The sequence below is a fragment of the Beta vulgaris genome, chromosome 6 (genome assembly GCF_026745355.1).
Source record: "Beta vulgaris subsp. vulgaris cultivar EL10 chromosome 6, EL10.2, whole genome shotgun sequence".
Taxonomy (NCBI): domain Eukaryota; kingdom Viridiplantae; phylum Streptophyta; class Magnoliopsida; order Caryophyllales; family Amaranthaceae; genus Beta; species Beta vulgaris.
The window spans coordinates 51,551,184-51,569,006 of NC_079207.1; the positions used below are offsets into that span (position 1 = coordinate 51,551,184).

At 36.5% G+C, this 17,823-nt stretch overlaps 1 protein-coding gene across 1 annotated transcript; it reads right to left on the bottom strand.

Moving 5' to 3' along the window:
- Window positions 1–228: 228 nt before the first annotated feature.
- LOC104897004 (ubiquitin-like domain-containing CTD phosphatase) lies at window positions 229–16,055 on the bottom strand. Its single transcript, XM_010683804.4, is given in 8 exon segments — window positions 229–731; window positions 1,381–1,546; window positions 2,732–2,795; window positions 2,863–2,977; window positions 8,622–8,766; window positions 15,758–15,794; window positions 15,797–15,833; window positions 15,836–16,055. Coding segments are annotated over 8 exon segments (990 nt in total). The 5' UTR covers window positions 16,016–16,055; the 3' UTR covers window positions 229–485.
- Between the last annotated feature and the right edge of the window lie 1,768 nt (window positions 16,056–17,823).

Consider the following 17,823-nt stretch of genomic DNA (forward strand, 5'->3'; position numbering starts at 1 on the left):
TTTAACACTAAGTTCAATTCACTGAAAATCAATACATTGTATAAGATAAAACAATGCAGATGCAGTAAAACTCAGTTTTGTTTAGCAAAAATAAATCAGTACAGCAAATATAAGCTATGTTTAGTGAAAACTAGTCTAAGCGAACAAGGCCTAACCCTTTCCTTCACAGCAGTATTTTGTGAATCTCAAGCTTGTAATTTCGATTCTATTGAGTGAGTAATAGGTTGATGATTCGTCAAATTGCTATAATTTTGGCATTCATAATATAATCAAATATTATATAATCCAACAACATCAATAGTTTTAACTTCTAACCATCTGGTTAGGAATAAACGACCTTTCTCCAACTTTCAGGAGGGCAATATACTATAATCAATATTGCTAGAAAATTTTACTTGATAATGCTTTATCAGAATTTGACAAAATCCATGCAAATATTCGCTTGAAAGTACAGCTTGAGTTTCATTGCTACATTACAAGGTCCATCATACACGACGGCGCCTCTTAGAGTTGTCTTCAATGTATGATTCCCAACTACGGTGGTCAAGGACACTGAGGTCATCAAGTTCTGCTGCGGACAGCAAATACTGTGTAAGCTTTACTAGTTCCTTGTCATTCTCTCTATTAGAATGGGCTTTCCTGAAGGGTCTGATTGTCAATCCATTCTGCGGGTTCATCACGAAATTTCTTCTAAGATCATCGAACATGATGGTGTTCGTTGAATCATAATACTGTCACATAATATGATCATTAGACTTCCAAAATGTACATTAATCTTTCCAAAAATAGCATATCCATAACACAACTATTTCTTAGTCTAGATTTGTACTACTTCTGGCTCACTAGTCCATAGTCCCTATGGCCAGTATCTGATAAAGCTATCCAGCTATCCACAGACATGATCGCTCAAATGCACACGTGTGTTTGTGAGTGTATGCGCGCTGCATATTTTGAAAACTAGAATATTATAGATATGGAAAATATTCGGAACTACTAATCATATGTATTGCTGCCATAATATTATACGTAAACATAGTTACATAAGAATCTTCAAATAATAAGAAAAGCAGTTGAAATTACTAGCCAATACTACTAACCATATACTATAATCTTTCCATATATTTATATAAGATCAATTGTTGTATTTGTTTAATAAGTTCTTAATAAGTTTTTGTATCACAAAAAATTTACTATTATGGTAATTTTTTCAACAAAAGAAAATACTTGTCACAAATTTTAAGCAAAAAAATAGTATGGAAAAAAGATGCATACTGTAAACTTCTTGGCAAATAAAACAGAAGTTTTATGCATTATGATACATTAAAGAAGCAAAAGTTACAAAAAAGCATGCGACAATGAACAAAGAAAATTATTTCAAACCTTGGGAAATTGTGCCCAGATTAAACCCAGAGGTTTGCAGTCAAATACACCACGTGAATCTGACTGAACTGTGATCATTGCTAAATGGTCTAAAAGAGCAGTGATTTTGTAGTTGGGATTGTTGAGTACTCCAAGCTGCCCCATCTTTAGTTCAACCCACTTCATGCTGCAATTTACCCCAAAACAACAGGTATAAGGAAAAATTCACACAAATATAGCAACTATGTGCTATCACATAAAACTCTAAGCTTTGGGGAAATAATCCAATGTGACCTATAACCGTTAAGCAAGTAATTGTTTCAAATCCCCTCAAAAAAAAGAAAGTAATTGTTTCAAATAATTTTTCCTTCCACTCTCCTCTGACCTCTCCTTTCCCCCCTCCGCTATTGTGCCACCACCTTCCACTTTTCCTACTCAGCCCCCCCACAACCCTACCCAACCCTGACATCATAATTACCACCAACGCCACCCCTCCCACGACGAAGTGCTAGCCTTAAGGTTCTAACAGTTAGATCCCTGTCAGGCAGTATTTCACCAAATGCAAAAAAATCCCAATTGACTCAAAACCCTTTCAATAAGTACTCATACTACCATTCTGCAAGTTTTATGGTACCAATTGGAAGGTATTCAAATACCAATATGCCTGAGAGGCTTATAGAACCTCCTCTCCTCACCCCTTTGCCTCCTAAAACCCAGACCTCAGCCGCCCTCCCTACCCCTTCCCTGCCAAAATCCCCACCCAACCACTGCAACTGTAGCCACCACAGTCAACCATGACAGTGGTTGCTTTTAATGTCAGTGTCTGTGACTCTGTGTGCAATAAAGTGGTGGTCATGACCACTACTCAAGGAAGAGATTGCTGGGAAACAGAAAAGGGAGGGGGAGAAAGCGATTTCCGAAATCAGAAGGGACGTGGAGGGGAAGGGGAGAGGAAAGAAGGGTTTTGGAACTTTGGCATGTTTCTTTCTGAAAAAACAATTAGAGGCCAATTATGATGGTCTATAAGTGGCCTAATTACCTGCTAAACAGGTTAATGTAGGTTAACCCAACGATCTCGGAAAGACAAAATAACCCAATCCCACCTAGTTTGGATAAATTTGAGCTAACGTGTAGTTGGGATAAAGATAATTAGACTGTTCTAAGAACAACAATAGCTGGCTAATTTCATTGACTTTTCCTAGGTATAAATGCCACTTGGAGATTAACTGACAAGATTTTACAGCCAGATGTCAATAGGTATTTAATCTGCGAAAATCTGGCCCACTGAACAAGAACAAATAACAATAAAAGGCTAGAGTATATCTATCTTTAACAAATGTTGTTCAGTTTTGTAAGCAAAACAAGAACTTGCCTGGTTGCAGACCATATCATTATATCATACTCAGCATAAGCAGCAGCAAGGAATTCGTGGAGATCTGCAGGAAACATTTTCAAATTACAAGATTCGAATAAAGACCAAATAACCCAAAAACAGCCACTTACAAGGTCGCATAAGCTGCAGAGGGTTCTCGGCTGGTGAACGGTGATCAAATAGAGTATAATCAATGTCAAGAACAAGTAGTTTTTTTCCTTTACGGCATGGATTCCTTACTTCAATCTGCAATGAATCCAAATGGTCACAGACAATCTTCACCTTTTATCAAGGACTTATGATCTATATGAGAATGAGAATATGATGAACATGGAATGTTAATGGAGATGCATTTAAATATATGTAGAATGTAGAGTTCTTTATAATTTGCAGAACTTTCACTAATGAGACAGATTCTATAAACGGGTTATTTTACCAGGTACCCCTCTTGTTTCTGAAATGCACCATGCGCCCTTGTGGTTTAGATAAGATGCATAAGATGACCTTAATGACTAACGGCGTCAAGTTTCCCTTAGTCATCAAAGGCAAATCAACCTAATTATTCTAAGTAACCCCTAATAAACCAAATTAATGCTAATAACAACCTAATTAATTCTAGTTACCCTAATCAATCCTAGTTGATTAAATCCACCACCCCAGCCACACCTACCCACTACACTAGCCACACCCGCCCGTCAGCCACCCCAGCCTCCAAAACCACCCCTTCCCACCACCCAAAAACAACCCCGTCCCACCACCCAACCTCTAAAACAACCCCCTCCCTTCCCTAGCCCATGAACCCCGCCCCAAAACACCCTCCCCTCCTCCACTGAAACCCGAACAGCCCCTAACCTGCACCACTCGCAGATGCAGCACCCGCAGCCGCCGCCTTAACCATCACTTTGTTTTGATGGTTAAATTCAACTATTAAAGACCATAATCTCTCCAAATCATAAAACCCATCACTGCAAGGATTCTCATTAGTCATGCTAGCACTCAAAAGGTCTTCAAATTTCCAAAAAGTGGCTGGAAAAACCCGAAAGAATTGAAGATGAGCCAATAATTTGATGATTTCGGGTTCAGAACTCTAAACGGGACCAATAGTGTGATTGATCGAGGCCTCGACAAGGCGGGTGAGGTGGTGGTGTGAGTGGAAGTGGAGAAGCAGAGAGATGGGTTGAGAGTTTGAAGTTAAGGAAGTTGTTTATGGGGTTTTGGTAGGTTTCTTGGATGTTGGAACCATTGTTACATGGAACATAGAACGTTCCGGAAAACGGGAATGCGGAACGAAAACGGGAACACGGAACGCAGCCTCTAGAGTAAATCACATCACTCCTAGACCACGTACCACGTACCATGTTCCGGGACGCGTCCCCTGGAACGTGGTCACGTACCACGTTCCCGGTATTAATGTTGGAACTGAGTTTTGTAAGTAAGAAAAAGGTGAAAAGAGAAACCATGAATATGATGAAGCAGAGGAAGAAGTAGATGGCTTATTTTTATAGTCTTTGTAGCAGAGTTCTTGGTTATGGTGATTGTTGAAATTTCCTCCATCTTTAGGTGAGGGTGAGAGAAGGTGGGAAAATAATGGTAGTGGGCATTATCTCTAACAACCTAGCAAAAACATGACGAAGTTAGCCAATAAGGGCATTTTATGCGTTTTATCTAAGTCACAAGGGCATGTAGTGCAAAAAAGCAAGGGATTGCAAAAGTAAGTTCTTTTTTTATTGTGGTAGTGTTATGTGTGGATTATAATTTTTTTTTTTTGAAATATGTTTTTACTTTAATCTTTGCCAAACCCATGTCGTACACATTTATTGCACTTATAACTGTGCTATTTTATTATCGCATCCTGTACCATCTTGGTGTTACATAGCTCCCCACTATGTCTTGTCTAGACCAAAGTAGACTACTAACCTCTTATCCTTTTTATTCTTATTTTTTCTTTGAAGGCCCTTTTATTTGATATTTTAGAAAAAAATACTCTTCTTAAAAATGGGGCTCTTTAATACGATGAAAGCAAAAAACTAAAAGTTGTGTCTTGCCTATGAAATATGCACACATCAGCCTCACACCAAGGCCTAGGGATCCTTTGCAGTAGCCTTGCGCCTTTTGAGAATAGTTAATTGGTTTACAATTTTTGTTTTATCGGATGTAAAAAAATTGTCTATTAGTGAGAGTTTTAAGTAGCTTGGGTCAATCCATGTGTCAGAAAAATTGTCCGAGTCGTAAATGTTTCAAATATACCGAACCAATACTACCCGCATCATAAAGGTGTAAAAAATGGCGTTTCATGCGGAGTCAAAGGATATCTCATAATCTGAGCCGATACTTGGCATTACGGCAACCGCATTATCCCCGATCCCACATCACCGTCACCATTACCATGATCGTGGCTGAAACCGCATTTTCGAACTTTGCGCCATACAAACATATAAGGATATTGACCAAGATGTGACTCAAATGTAATCCCCCACAATTTTAAAGAATTTTCATAAATATATTAAAGTATTTATGTAGTTATATTTAAATCCAAATGAGTTTGGAAAATGATTTGACTTTTAAAAAGGTTGACTATTTTAAAAGTCAACTGAAATTATTTTTCATAGTTTAATAAAATTTGAAATATTTTAATTAAGCATGTTTTAATAAGAGTTTTAAATATTAAAACTATATTGAAAAAGGTAGTTAATGGAATCGAAAGCCCAAAAGTGATAAAAAAGGAAAGAGTCATTTGATGACTAAAGTTTTAAATAGCCCATCTTATTAGTCATCAAGTTTCATTACTTAAAATCTCTTTTCCTAAGCCCACAAGTACAAGCCTTTATATAAATATCCTAAAAACCCAAAATAATTTTACCCTACACTTATTTCTCTCCTCTTCTCACGTCATTCTCTCTCTCTCACTCGGCATTCCCTCTCTCTCCTCCTTGTGCGTCGTTTTCATCAAGTTTTCTCTCAAAGATTTGTTTCTTCTTCTTCAAGTAACGTTTCTTGTTCAACAAGAAACGTCACGTTTGCTTCTTGAGAACCGAATCTTGACCGCCGGCTTTTCTCCTCCGTGGCTGCTGCTGTCCGGTTTCTTCCTCATCATTGTTGTGGTTGTTTTTTCTTTCTTCCTCTCTAAGATTCCATTAAGGTACTAGTTTTTATGTTATTTTATTAATAATTAGCATGTTTATGATTTAAATTACTGTTTTATATGCATATATATTTCGGTTATTATGTTTATTATCATAACAAATTTCAGATTTAATATGTTAAGTTTATTTTAGTTTTTATCATGAAATTTATAGTTTTTAGGTTTTTAATCACTAGAAACTATATATATAAAGTATAAATCATGAGATTTGGTTAGTATATAATTTTATATGTATTGAACATATTTTCAGAAGATTTATTAAATATTATAAATGCTGTAATTTCAAAAATAAGTATTTTAAGAGTTTTAAATGATTTTTAATCACTAGAATAGTTGTACTATACTAGGGATTAAAAATAACGAAAGTTCGATACGTAAAAACGATTTTAAAACACGTTTAAGGGGGTTTTAATCGTTTTAAAGTTGCTGGAATTTTTAGTTCAAGTTATTTATTTCATTACTTTATTTTCTAGGCGGAGATTTCGTAGGAGACTTTTAGCGAGTAAAAGTGGCCTACCGATTTGTTTATACAAGGTACGTATATTGTCTACGTGCTATGTGATTTAGAAGCATGCTCTAAGAGTATTTTATTTATTAGTATCATGTATAGGACTCTATTTGTTCATATATATGATTACTTTCTATGTATATGCCTGTGTGCTACATGTGAACTAGAAGTGTTTATGATTATAAATGTTTGTGTGGAAGATTGATGCAAGCAGGATAAGTCAAGTTTATTTATTAATTCGCGAGTGAATTAATATAAGTTAGAGTGAATTATGTCTTACATGTATTCTTTGAGTATTAATTATTATCTTATAAGGACCGTGGACCTTATTTGGTAAGTTACAAGTTCTACCTATATAAAGGTAAAGTTAATTGTTGGCTAGGTTCAACAAGTAAGTTAGTAAAGTATAAAAAGGAAGTTAAAGGAGTCTTGGTTGATGAGTTGTGATCACTTGTTAATCCAAAGATAAAAAGAGATTCTGTTATGATTGTTTGAGTATTAATTATGTGTTACTTGTTTGTTTGTGTCAACACAAGTAATAAAATATAATTAATGTAAAGTGCAACGAGAATAAGTTATTGACTTTAGACTTGTGCACGTCTAGAGTTGGACACTAAGGGTTGGAATGCATGGTGAGCGTGCCATGGGTTCTTCTAGGAATGGGTTGATCACCATCCCTCTTTTAGTTCAAAGGTTCCTCGATATCGCAGGTCATTTTGGAATATGTGGTAGCTCCCGTATTTCCTATTTTAGCTAGTCAACTCGTCCAATAACTATTCCATTTAAAGAAAGAAATAAAGTTTAGAGTCTAGTTTAGTAGAAGTTGTCTGCAGATTATTATATGTTTATATTATTATTATCCCTGCAAGTTATCTTTGTAGTATCATGTTTAGGATTATTTATGCCTGATATGTAGTACTCAGCTTTGCTGATTACGTGCTTGTTGTGTGTGTGATCATGGCTTTGCCTATTGATCCTGTGGTGATCTTTCGGGGGAGCAGAGTCAAGACAGCATTGACATTACAGGTCAGATGCATCTCATTCGGAATCTGGAATGGAGAGACTCATTGTATTACTAGTATCATTTTAAGTTGTTTTCGTAGGAACATGTGTTTTCAGACATTAGTTTTAAATTGGTGTGTTTTAGTTTCAAACATTGTTTGGTTTCATAAGTTTTAATAAAGTTGTTTTCCGCTGCAAAATTCTGAGTAAGTCGAAACGTTATCACACGGGCGATAATGCCTGGGTAATTCTCTAAGGTTTATTATTAAAAGTATTTTCTAGAAAAGAGAATTATCGGGGTGTTACATCAAAACTGAATCACATGTGGCTTAAATGGGGGAATTGAGATTTGTGCAACAGGAGGGTACCTCTAAGATTAAAAGGAACATTCCATATGATGGTTATAAGACCATCATTATTATATAGGTATGAGTATTCAACTTTTAGGAATCATCACTATTATATAGGTATGAGATTTGTGTAATGTGTTGAGACGGATGTTCAAAAACACATTACAGGATATGATCCGAAACAAGGACATTGAATAAAAGGTGAAAGATAACTAGTAACGGTGGTTTGAGAATATGAGACATTGTCTAAAGGATGTACTAGTTAAGGTTGGGATAAGAGAGATTTTAGAATAAGTCAAGGGAGGTCGAAGATGACTTGGATGGAGGGTATTAGAAATGACAGAATGGAGGGATTGTGCCATATTGACAGCCATAAGAGAGAAAATGTTGACTTTTTATGGGATTAAGTCTAACATTATTTTGTTATTAACTTTTAAATTTTATTATAAATAGGATTGATTTTAGTAAGAAGTCCTATATAAGGACTGTTTGTGTTCTGAATTTGATTTAAATCAAATTCAGTCTTTTTGATAAATTCCAGCCTTCTTTCTGAGGCACAGATCACATCCTTTATTGATCTTAATAATTTTGTTGAATCACTCTATATATATTAGTGAATCTAGGGGATTGAATTATATATCTTAGATTGTATTTCAAGATCTAAACAATTGTTTAGCTGTTATGTCGTGAGGAAATTCATACTTTATATCCCTATGATATTATTTTCGCATTATCAACACAAATTTAGTCCCCAAGATTCAATGTATTCAAACATTATTTGATTTTCATAAACTGACATCGAATTTTACTAATGGGAATCAAGTGATCAAGCTACTCGTTGCAGCACAAAAAGATTAGACATTTTATGTTACAGCAAGAACCACCAACCTTGTATTGATCCACACGTCTCCTCAGTTTCTGCTTGTTAACCTCTTTATCTTTTAAGTCAACGGCTTCATCTTGTCCGAGTTCAAAATCATCAACAACCTCTGGAGATTCAACTGGATCAATAATTATATCATCTTCAACGGTCCTGCACGATCAACAGAATTAGCAAGCAATGTAGTAATGATGGTAATTGCTTACTAACTAAATTAGTCATACTTTATAGATGGAGGCATAATACAATAATTAACTAATAAAGCAGTATCATATATCTTTCCAGATAGCATAACAAAAAAGAAGTGAATGTAGCCGGATTGCCAAAGATAGGCATTGGCTGCTCGAGTACAGTCTTTCTGCAGTGGTTACGTCTGTTCCGAATTTCCTTTCCCCCTCCTAGACACGGGCATCGAAGAGGGATCAGCCCAAAAATGATTTAAGATAGGTATACTCTTCTTTCTAGGTGTGCTGACGTACTTGTAGTCTTCTTGGCAACCCACAAATATTACTTACAAGTTACAAATGTTCACCTAAAAATCAAATAATTCAAGCAAGAAACCTTATGAATAATGAACAAGGGAATTAAAGAAATTAATCATTATAAGCTCATTTCAATTAGAGTGAATTTGTATCATAAAAGTAGTGGTCCGCTGGACACATTCACAGCCTCAAGGTTAAAATCAGCCAAGCACTGAAATTATACTCATTCAATCCTAGGATAATGATAGTACAATCAATCTAGGGCCTAGAATATTAGAATAATAAAAAAGAACATCAAGGAGGATGTTATCTTTGAAGGAAAAAGGCTAAGGACGAATTGCTCAATGCATCTCTTACAACACAAAGAAAACACTCCTGTGCAAGCACCTAGTCAAGGGAAACAGCTGCGGCAAAGATGTTTTAAGTGCACATGAACAGACACTCTCAGCTCAATGTCTCAACAATAGAGTAATGACCTTCAAGATGATGTTTTATATTACAGATATGGAGATAACGATTGGTGCATGCCAAAAGATTGCTATAATGCATGTCAAAAGGTTGCTATAATGCATGTCAAAAGATTGCTATAATCCAATTTCACTTGTTTGGTTATCACTCTAAGCCATCCAAATGTAATCAACAGCCCATTTGGTAGTTGGCAGACTTGCACTAAATGGTGGTATCGGCGATCAATTTATGTGATTTTGCGAAGAAAATCTCATGTTGATGCGCATGGTAATGGAAACTTCATCTTCAAACATGTGTCTTGCTACGCTTATTTTCATTATTATCACTCAATACTAGATCAGATGTTAATGTAAGTTTATGACGGAAAAGAAACTCTCTTGAGTTTGAATACCAAGAAGTACAGTCCATCACATTTGACCCTCTCTGTCTATATTCGCCACATGAATCCAAGAGCCCACAAGTTCCTTCTACCCAAGAGTCAACTACACCAGAATTGGGCTCATTTCAAAATTTGCCCATCTCACACTCAGACCACATGCAATCACAGCCCACACCTCTCTCTTCAATCCCAGACGTTGAACCTCTTACTCTTCAGGAGGATCACCAAAGCCCAATTCTGATTACTCAAAAAAGAAAAGAGAGGCCCAAAAGCGTCTCGTTCTCTGATTGGGATGAATTGGGCCAAATTGTCAAGCAAGCCCAATCTTCAAAAGAAAGCAAAAAAGAACTACAATCTCCCAACACAGTTCTTCAGGCCCAAACTAGCAGCTGTAAAACCCTCAAAAAAGCATCTGCTTCCTCTACCTCCTCCACTGATTCACAAACTCTCTCTCAAACACCGCCAACCACTCCTAATTCCCAAAACTCTTTCACCTCAGCCTTATCTGACTTCCCTCTTGAAGAGTGGGACTTCGAGATAGTTCAGATGGATATAAACACTTCTAACGTAAACACTGGCACAATTCGAATGTCTGCACAGAATGCCTTTGATCTTAATCTACCCCAAATGAGGAGTCTATTCATGCAGAAATGTACAAGACAAAAAGAATGAAGATCCAACAAAAGACAAAGGGGAAAGAAATCCTAAAATATGGTCTAAGCGAAGGAGAACTCTCAGAACAAGGAAACTCAGGAGAAGAAAGCTCGAATGTCAACCCAGATCACCCCCTCTGCACCCAAGGAGAACTCAGAAAGGAAACGACCTCTTATGGTGCAGCTGACCCACAGCCTTCCATGAAAAAATGAGCATCCTAAGCTGGAACTGTAGGGGGCTGAAATCTAAGCTCCCAAGTGTTAGGGTTTATCTCTAACACAGCTAATGCTAATGGTCTAGATTTTATTTTCTTATCTGAAACCAAAAGCCAAGCCAATTTTCAGTAGGCTATGGTTTCATGAGTATACGGGGTTTGACTCCGACGACGATAGAGGAGGTCTCTTTATGTGTTGGAATCGGAAGGTAGTAGTATCAGTCCTAGTAGTAGAAGCAAACTATGTATGTTGTAAAACAGCTGATGTAGCTGGTAACGAATATTACGTAGCCTTTGTTTATGGATCGCCTTATCTGTCACAAAGAGCAACAATATGGAACAAAATAATCGGAATCATTCAAAACTACAAAGGTAGATGGGTCCTAATAGGGGACTTCAACCAAGTTGAAAACAATGAGCAGAAAATAGGAGGCTCCAATCTCATTCGAGGAGCCTCGGTCTTTCGAGAATGGAAATTGGAAAACAATCTCTATTGATATTCACTCGCATGGGGCGAACTTTACATGGACGAACAATAGGAAGAATAAAGAAGTAATCGATGAAAGAATAGATAAGGTTTTCAGCAACAAGGAATGGAAAGACATGTTTCCAGAGACATGGAATCTTCCTATTCTCCTCTCGGACCACAGCCCAATCATCCTCCATCTCTACGAAAAACTCCAAGCAAAGAAAAAAAAGACCTTACAGACTAGATGCTTGGAGCCTTAACCATGATGAGTTATCAAAATCATCAAACAAGAATGGTCTACAATGCACATAGGATCTTCAGCTCACTACTACAAAGAAAAGTCCGGTCTACTTTGAGAAAATCTGAAACTGGTGCTTAGACTACAAGACCAATCATAAAATAGACTGGAAAGACATCAATGAAAAGCTAATAGAGCAACAATACTAATAACCTCTCATCAATAAGCAGATCAAGACCAACAAGTTAGAAATGAATGTTTGAAAGAACTTGTAGCAAAAACATACTAGACAAAGAGCCAAATCCAAGTGGGATGAATTAGGGGATAAAACCTCGTCTTTCTTCTACAAGAGTGTCAAGGGAAGAAAATCAAGAAATGAAATCAAGGCAATAAAAGATGGAAATGGTCACTGAATTATGGAACAATCCCAAATTCAACAGCTATTCCTAGAAAATTTCAAAGAGCTTTATGCAAACAGCAATCCAGATAATGTAGGAATCTCCCATCTGGATCCTTTTCTAGACAAAATCCATTTCCTATCTAATACACATATTCATCACTGAAATGCTCCCTTCACAAACAAAGAAATTAGAGAGCCTGCTTCTCCTTTAATCCTCTAAAATCACCGGGACCGGATGGAACACCACCAATTTTTTTCCAAAAAAATTGGGACATAGTTGGCCAAGATGTCACCAACAGTGTAAAAGCTTTCATATCTTCAGGTTTCCTTTTAAAGAACAAAATCGAACCTTCAAGAAACCAAAGATTTTAGACCAATAAATCTTTGCAATTCTACATATAAATCATCTCGAAGACCTTGGTCAATAGAATAAAGGGGATCCTAGGGGACTTGGTGGACAAATACCAGAATGCTTTTGTCCCCTGGAGGCAGATGATGGACAACTGCTTCATCTCACATGAAATCATAAATTGGGTTAAGAAAAGGAAAAAAGGAAATAGCTTTGCAGGAATTCTCAAAATTGACCTAAGCAAAGCTTACGACAGGATAAGGTGGGACTTTGTAGAGGCGATTCTAAGAAAAATGAAGTTCCCTGAAATTTGGATACAATGGATCATGCAATGCATCACTACAGTCACTTACTCTATTCTAGTCAATGGAGTTGCTTCGAGAATTTTCAAACCATCAACAGGCAAGGTGACCCTCTCTCTCTTACATATTTATTATCTGTATGGAAGTGCTTTCAAGAAATTTAACACATATACAAACCAGCAAACAGCTGAAGGTCTCAAAATTGCTCGAAATGCTCCAAAAATATCACATTTATTCTTCGCTGATGATGCATTATTTTTCTTTAAAGCACTCCCAAAATATTGTTGGGCAATAAAAAACTTGTTAGCTGAGTTTACAAGTTTTGCAACAAATCGGGAGAAATGATAAACTTTGAGAAATCTCATGTCATCTTTAGTCCAAACACCCAGCAAGTTCATAAAGCTAATGAGAAAACCGCTAGGAGTAGCCAATAAATCAAAAATAGGGAAATATCTTGGTTTTCCTATGGAAGTAGACGGGAGAAATATTGCACAGTTCAATGACATTATTAACAAAACAGTTGACAAAATTCTCTCATGGAAGTTTTCAAATCTCTCCCAAGCTGGAAAACTAATTATGATAAACACAATTCTCACATCACTATCCTCTCATATCATTTCCATTTATCTACTTCCAAAAAAAAAAAAAAAAAAAATCACCTCAATCTTGTTGAAGTTTTGGTGGTCTTCTAGCTTCGAAAAAACACCAATAAAATGGAGGAAAAGAGATTTACTTGAGAAACACAAAAACGAGGGAGGTAGCCTGAGAAATATCACCCATGCAAACAGTGCCCTTCTTTTTAATCAGGCCTGGAGGATCCACAAAACAAAAATTCCCTTGTTCGCCAAATCTACTTAACAAAATATAAAAAGGACCCTCTCCAAATGGCAGTAGATAACTCCTTCCCAAAGAATTGTTCTTATGCGTTCAGAAGCCTATTCAAAGCTTGTTCATCATTCAAAGAAGGACTTCAGAAACGTCTAGGCAATGGGAAAAATATCCGGCTGGATACTAATAGATGGACTCATATAAGAAATATCAAGCCAAAAAAAGATGAGAATCATCCCTCAAGGAATGGGGTATTGGTAGTAGCAGACTTGATAAATGAACATAAAGAATGGAAAGCAAGCACTATTTGGAACACCTTCTCAAAGAAGGACGCGAGGGAGATTCTCTCAATGCACATACCAAGAGAAGATGTAGAGGATGAAATACAGTCGAGCATCACAAAATCAGGGAATTATTCAGTTAAAACAGGTTATTGGTTCCTAAACTATAGGAAGAATAACCCTGTGATAGATACACAGTTCTAGAAAGCAATCTGGAACTCAGATATTTTCCCGAAGTGGAAACACTTATGGAAAATCATGGTTAATGCACTCCCACAGCCGATAACCAAGCGAAAAGAAAGATTGCAAACATAAATTGCAAATTTTGTGATACTCACAAGGAAAGCATTTCCCACTTACTTCGTGACTGTCAAGCGACAAAGCGCGTCTGGAGTACAACAATGGGGATTGGTAGTGAATACACGAAGAATCTACCAATACAAGAATGGATTAAACTTTCTAAATCTATTCAGGAAAAAGAAAGAAGAGGAATGAAGAGAAATGAGCAGAAATTTATATCAACAATGTGGGGAATCTTCAAAGCTACAAAGTTTAATCCTCACAGAATCGTAGAACTCTATGAAGAAAGTTGCCGAAGATACGAAGAAAGTGTTGAGAGATAAGAGACAAACGCAAAATAGACCAAAAGTGTTATCAAGAAGGAACAGAAACAACAATCAATTGGATAACAGGCACAACAAACTCTGACACGCCACAAATACTGGTACTAGATGGGGCTTGGAAGCAAGGAAAGGAAAGCAGTAAATGGGAAGCAGCAATAGCATGGAAAAACATCTCCCAAGGCTCAAGGAAGAAAAAGCCTCCAGGATTTTCGCAAGCTCAGCCATACAAACAGAGGCCTATGCAATATTGCAAGCAATGAAAGACATGCAATGAAAGACATGCAATGACGTTGTTCTGACCTTATAATCAAAACTGACAACCTCGAAGTAGTTCAAGCTCTACGGAATAACGACCCAACAAAAAACAAATCCACTCGATAGTCCGAGAGTAAAAAGTATAACTAGTAGTTTCCATTTTTTGTCATGCACTAAAGTTAAAAGAGAGGAAGTCAGACTAGCTCAAAATCTAGCCCAAAAGCTAGAAAAAGCTAACGGTTACTCTTATTAGTTTGTTTTACCCATTGTAAAAAAAAAAAAAAGAACATAGGAATTAACATGAGACTTTCTTAACAACTTTACTTATGTTCATTACCATTCCCAATATTTATTGTCACTCACCAATAATAGTCTAAATATTAAAAGGCGTGCGTAAATCAGGAACGGTGCCACGTGCTTCCCTAGGGAGTTTTAGTTCATGTAATATATGTACAATTTAAAAAATTAGAAATTACATAGTATAAGTTTTGATCCCGTGACCTCAAGTTCATGTATTAAAGTTTCAACCATTCGACCAATTGTATTTAGTGCAATCATATCAAAGTACAATATTAATAAATGAAAATTTTCTTACCCGGGTAGAGGGGTTATTGGACAGGGTAGCCCAATGGTTAAAGGGTTAGGGTCAATTTTACAGGGCTTTTATTGGACACGGTTTTATTGGACAGGGTTATTATTGGATAGGGCCATTATAGGGTCAACAAATAAACCCAATAATTTTAAAAAAAAATAAGTTTTGTAAAACAATTACATATTCAGATTCGCTATTCATATTACTTACTTTTGGCTCTTTTTGTCCTTTTCTTGTCGTTTACCGACCCGCCCATTATCGGCCCGCTATAAGCCCTCTACCCATTTGGCCCGACCCGCTACCGACCCTTTATGAGGCGACCCTCTTATGACCCGACCCGCTTCCGATCTGCACTGACCCTGACCCGACCCGTCCAATAGGTATCCGGGGCATAGTCGCCTACCCTAATATTAGTAATAGTCTAAATATAGACCTAATATTAAAACCCTCATCACTTGATCACCGAAATTAGTAATTTTATCTAGCTTATTAAATGAATGTTGGTTATTTAACTTCATTCAGTATTTAATCATTGAACTTTCTAATAAATTACCCTAAAAAAATTCAAAAAATAACAGTTTCTGCATGAGTTAGATAAAGAAACAATTACCCGATCATAGTCATCTTGACGGAAGATTTGAGAGGGAGGAGGAGAGAAGAGTTGAATCATCGGAAAGTTAGGGCCCATAATTTTAGGGTAAAGAAGTTTCTGACGTTTGGGAAGAACTTCAGTGGCTTGGCAAATGCGACGCTTGAGCTCTCCAACAGTGTCGTCTCCGCAGACTCTCACAGTGTATTCCTTGCCACTCCATTTCACAGTGAGTGTCATCTCCTCTTCCATCGCATCATTCAACGATGTTGATGCCATTTCGTTCTTGGTTCTATCTTTTCTCTCTTTCCCGCTGCTTTTTACACTGCCACTACAGTTTTGCCTTCACCCTAGTAATAATCCTAACAATTTCAGTGTTTCTCGTCAAAGGTTTTCCAGGCTTCAATCACTTTTTAGAAAAAAAATATGGAATAGGAAGGGAGTTAACTACCTTCTAAGGACTTAAAGTATTCATCTTTTTTCCGTTAAGGACCTAAAGTAATTTTTTGCTCTTTCAAGGGATTATTTAAAACATAACTTGACACCGTTAAGTTAGTAAACACCAAAAACTGAAAAATTAATTCAATACAAAAAAATCAACTATTAAGCTAAAATTTTTGAAAAACAAAACTATTAAGCTATGAATATTCCAAATCTGTTAGGAGCAACAGAAAGTCATAAAGTTCAATATTTTCACTAAACATGTTTGTCATAAATTGATTTTCATTGCATATCTAAATCTAAACAAGAAACAAAGGCCTAAATCTTCAAGATATAAATTTCTCATATTATATTACTCCAAAAGAAAAAAAAATACCAGAGGCCTAAATCTTCAAAATATACAGTTTTTTCATAGTAACATCCAAAGTCACTCCTTTAAAAAAAACGACAGTCACCAAATTTTCAGATTTGTAGTCAAGTCCACCTCCCTGCATTTTTTAATAAAAAAAGAGTTTATATATGAGTAAAATATAATTAATGTACTAATTGAATAACTTTCAACAAATCATACAATTACCTGATAATGTATTTAGAAGTGGAGGCAGAGAACCATGGTGCTCTAGTGTTGTTACTTTGTGACATGTTGGAACACTTTCATTATTAGAGGTGATGGAATGCAAGGTATTATCCTTCATTATCATTATACACCGCTACACTCCCCTTAATGGTTGCACCTAAAAATAAAATTAAGGGGATTAGTCTAAAGTAAACTTATGCAATTAAAATTACAAACCAAATTTCACACTTACAGTTGCAAGTCTTTGAAACCATTTGGATATGTATAGATTCCAATCCCTGTTTGGTGCATTGGTACTGTGAGTGTTGAGTAGGAAGGCTTGAATTTTCAAACCCTTGTTCTTGCCGCCCTTCCTCTGTTGTGGCTTTGTTTGCTGTTGTTTTTGGTTCTTAGATGGAGCAAAATGTAATATATCTTGATCATTCTTACAAGTTCTGATGTTATGACCTTGTTGTCCACATTTGTGCATGACATTTCACTCCCCCTTGCTTATTTTTCTCCCTCTAACAATCTCACCAGCTTGTAATCTCCTTTTCTTTTTTGGTCTACAAGCATTTACCTATTTGACAGGAGGTGGTTGTATGGAGTATTGTGATGTTGGCCACACTTGGGGGGCCACTAAGAGGCTCTAAATTAAACTGATATGCTTTTAAATAGTTGCACTTATGAAACCAATCTGCCACATATTGCTCTGGAGGATCACCATTCTTCCATATTGCAGCTACAACATGAATGCAAGGAATGCCACTAACTTGCCACGCATTGCAGCTACAAGTTCTATTCAACAAGTTGACAACATATTTGACTTGTGTGGCTCCTTCTCTCACACCAAAAGAGAATCTCCCATCCCAATAAGCTGCCCATCCTCTTGCATGAACTTTAGAAGTCTCAAGCTTTTGTTGGATCCTAGGACATAAGAACCATTGCTTACCATTGAACATGTCTCTCTTCTTATGTAACATCTCCATTAAACCTTCCCTAATATTCTCCAGCATAGTAATTATGGGTTTGTGCCTGGAATTGAGGATATAAGCATTAAAGACTTCACTCATGTTATTGTCAACACTAT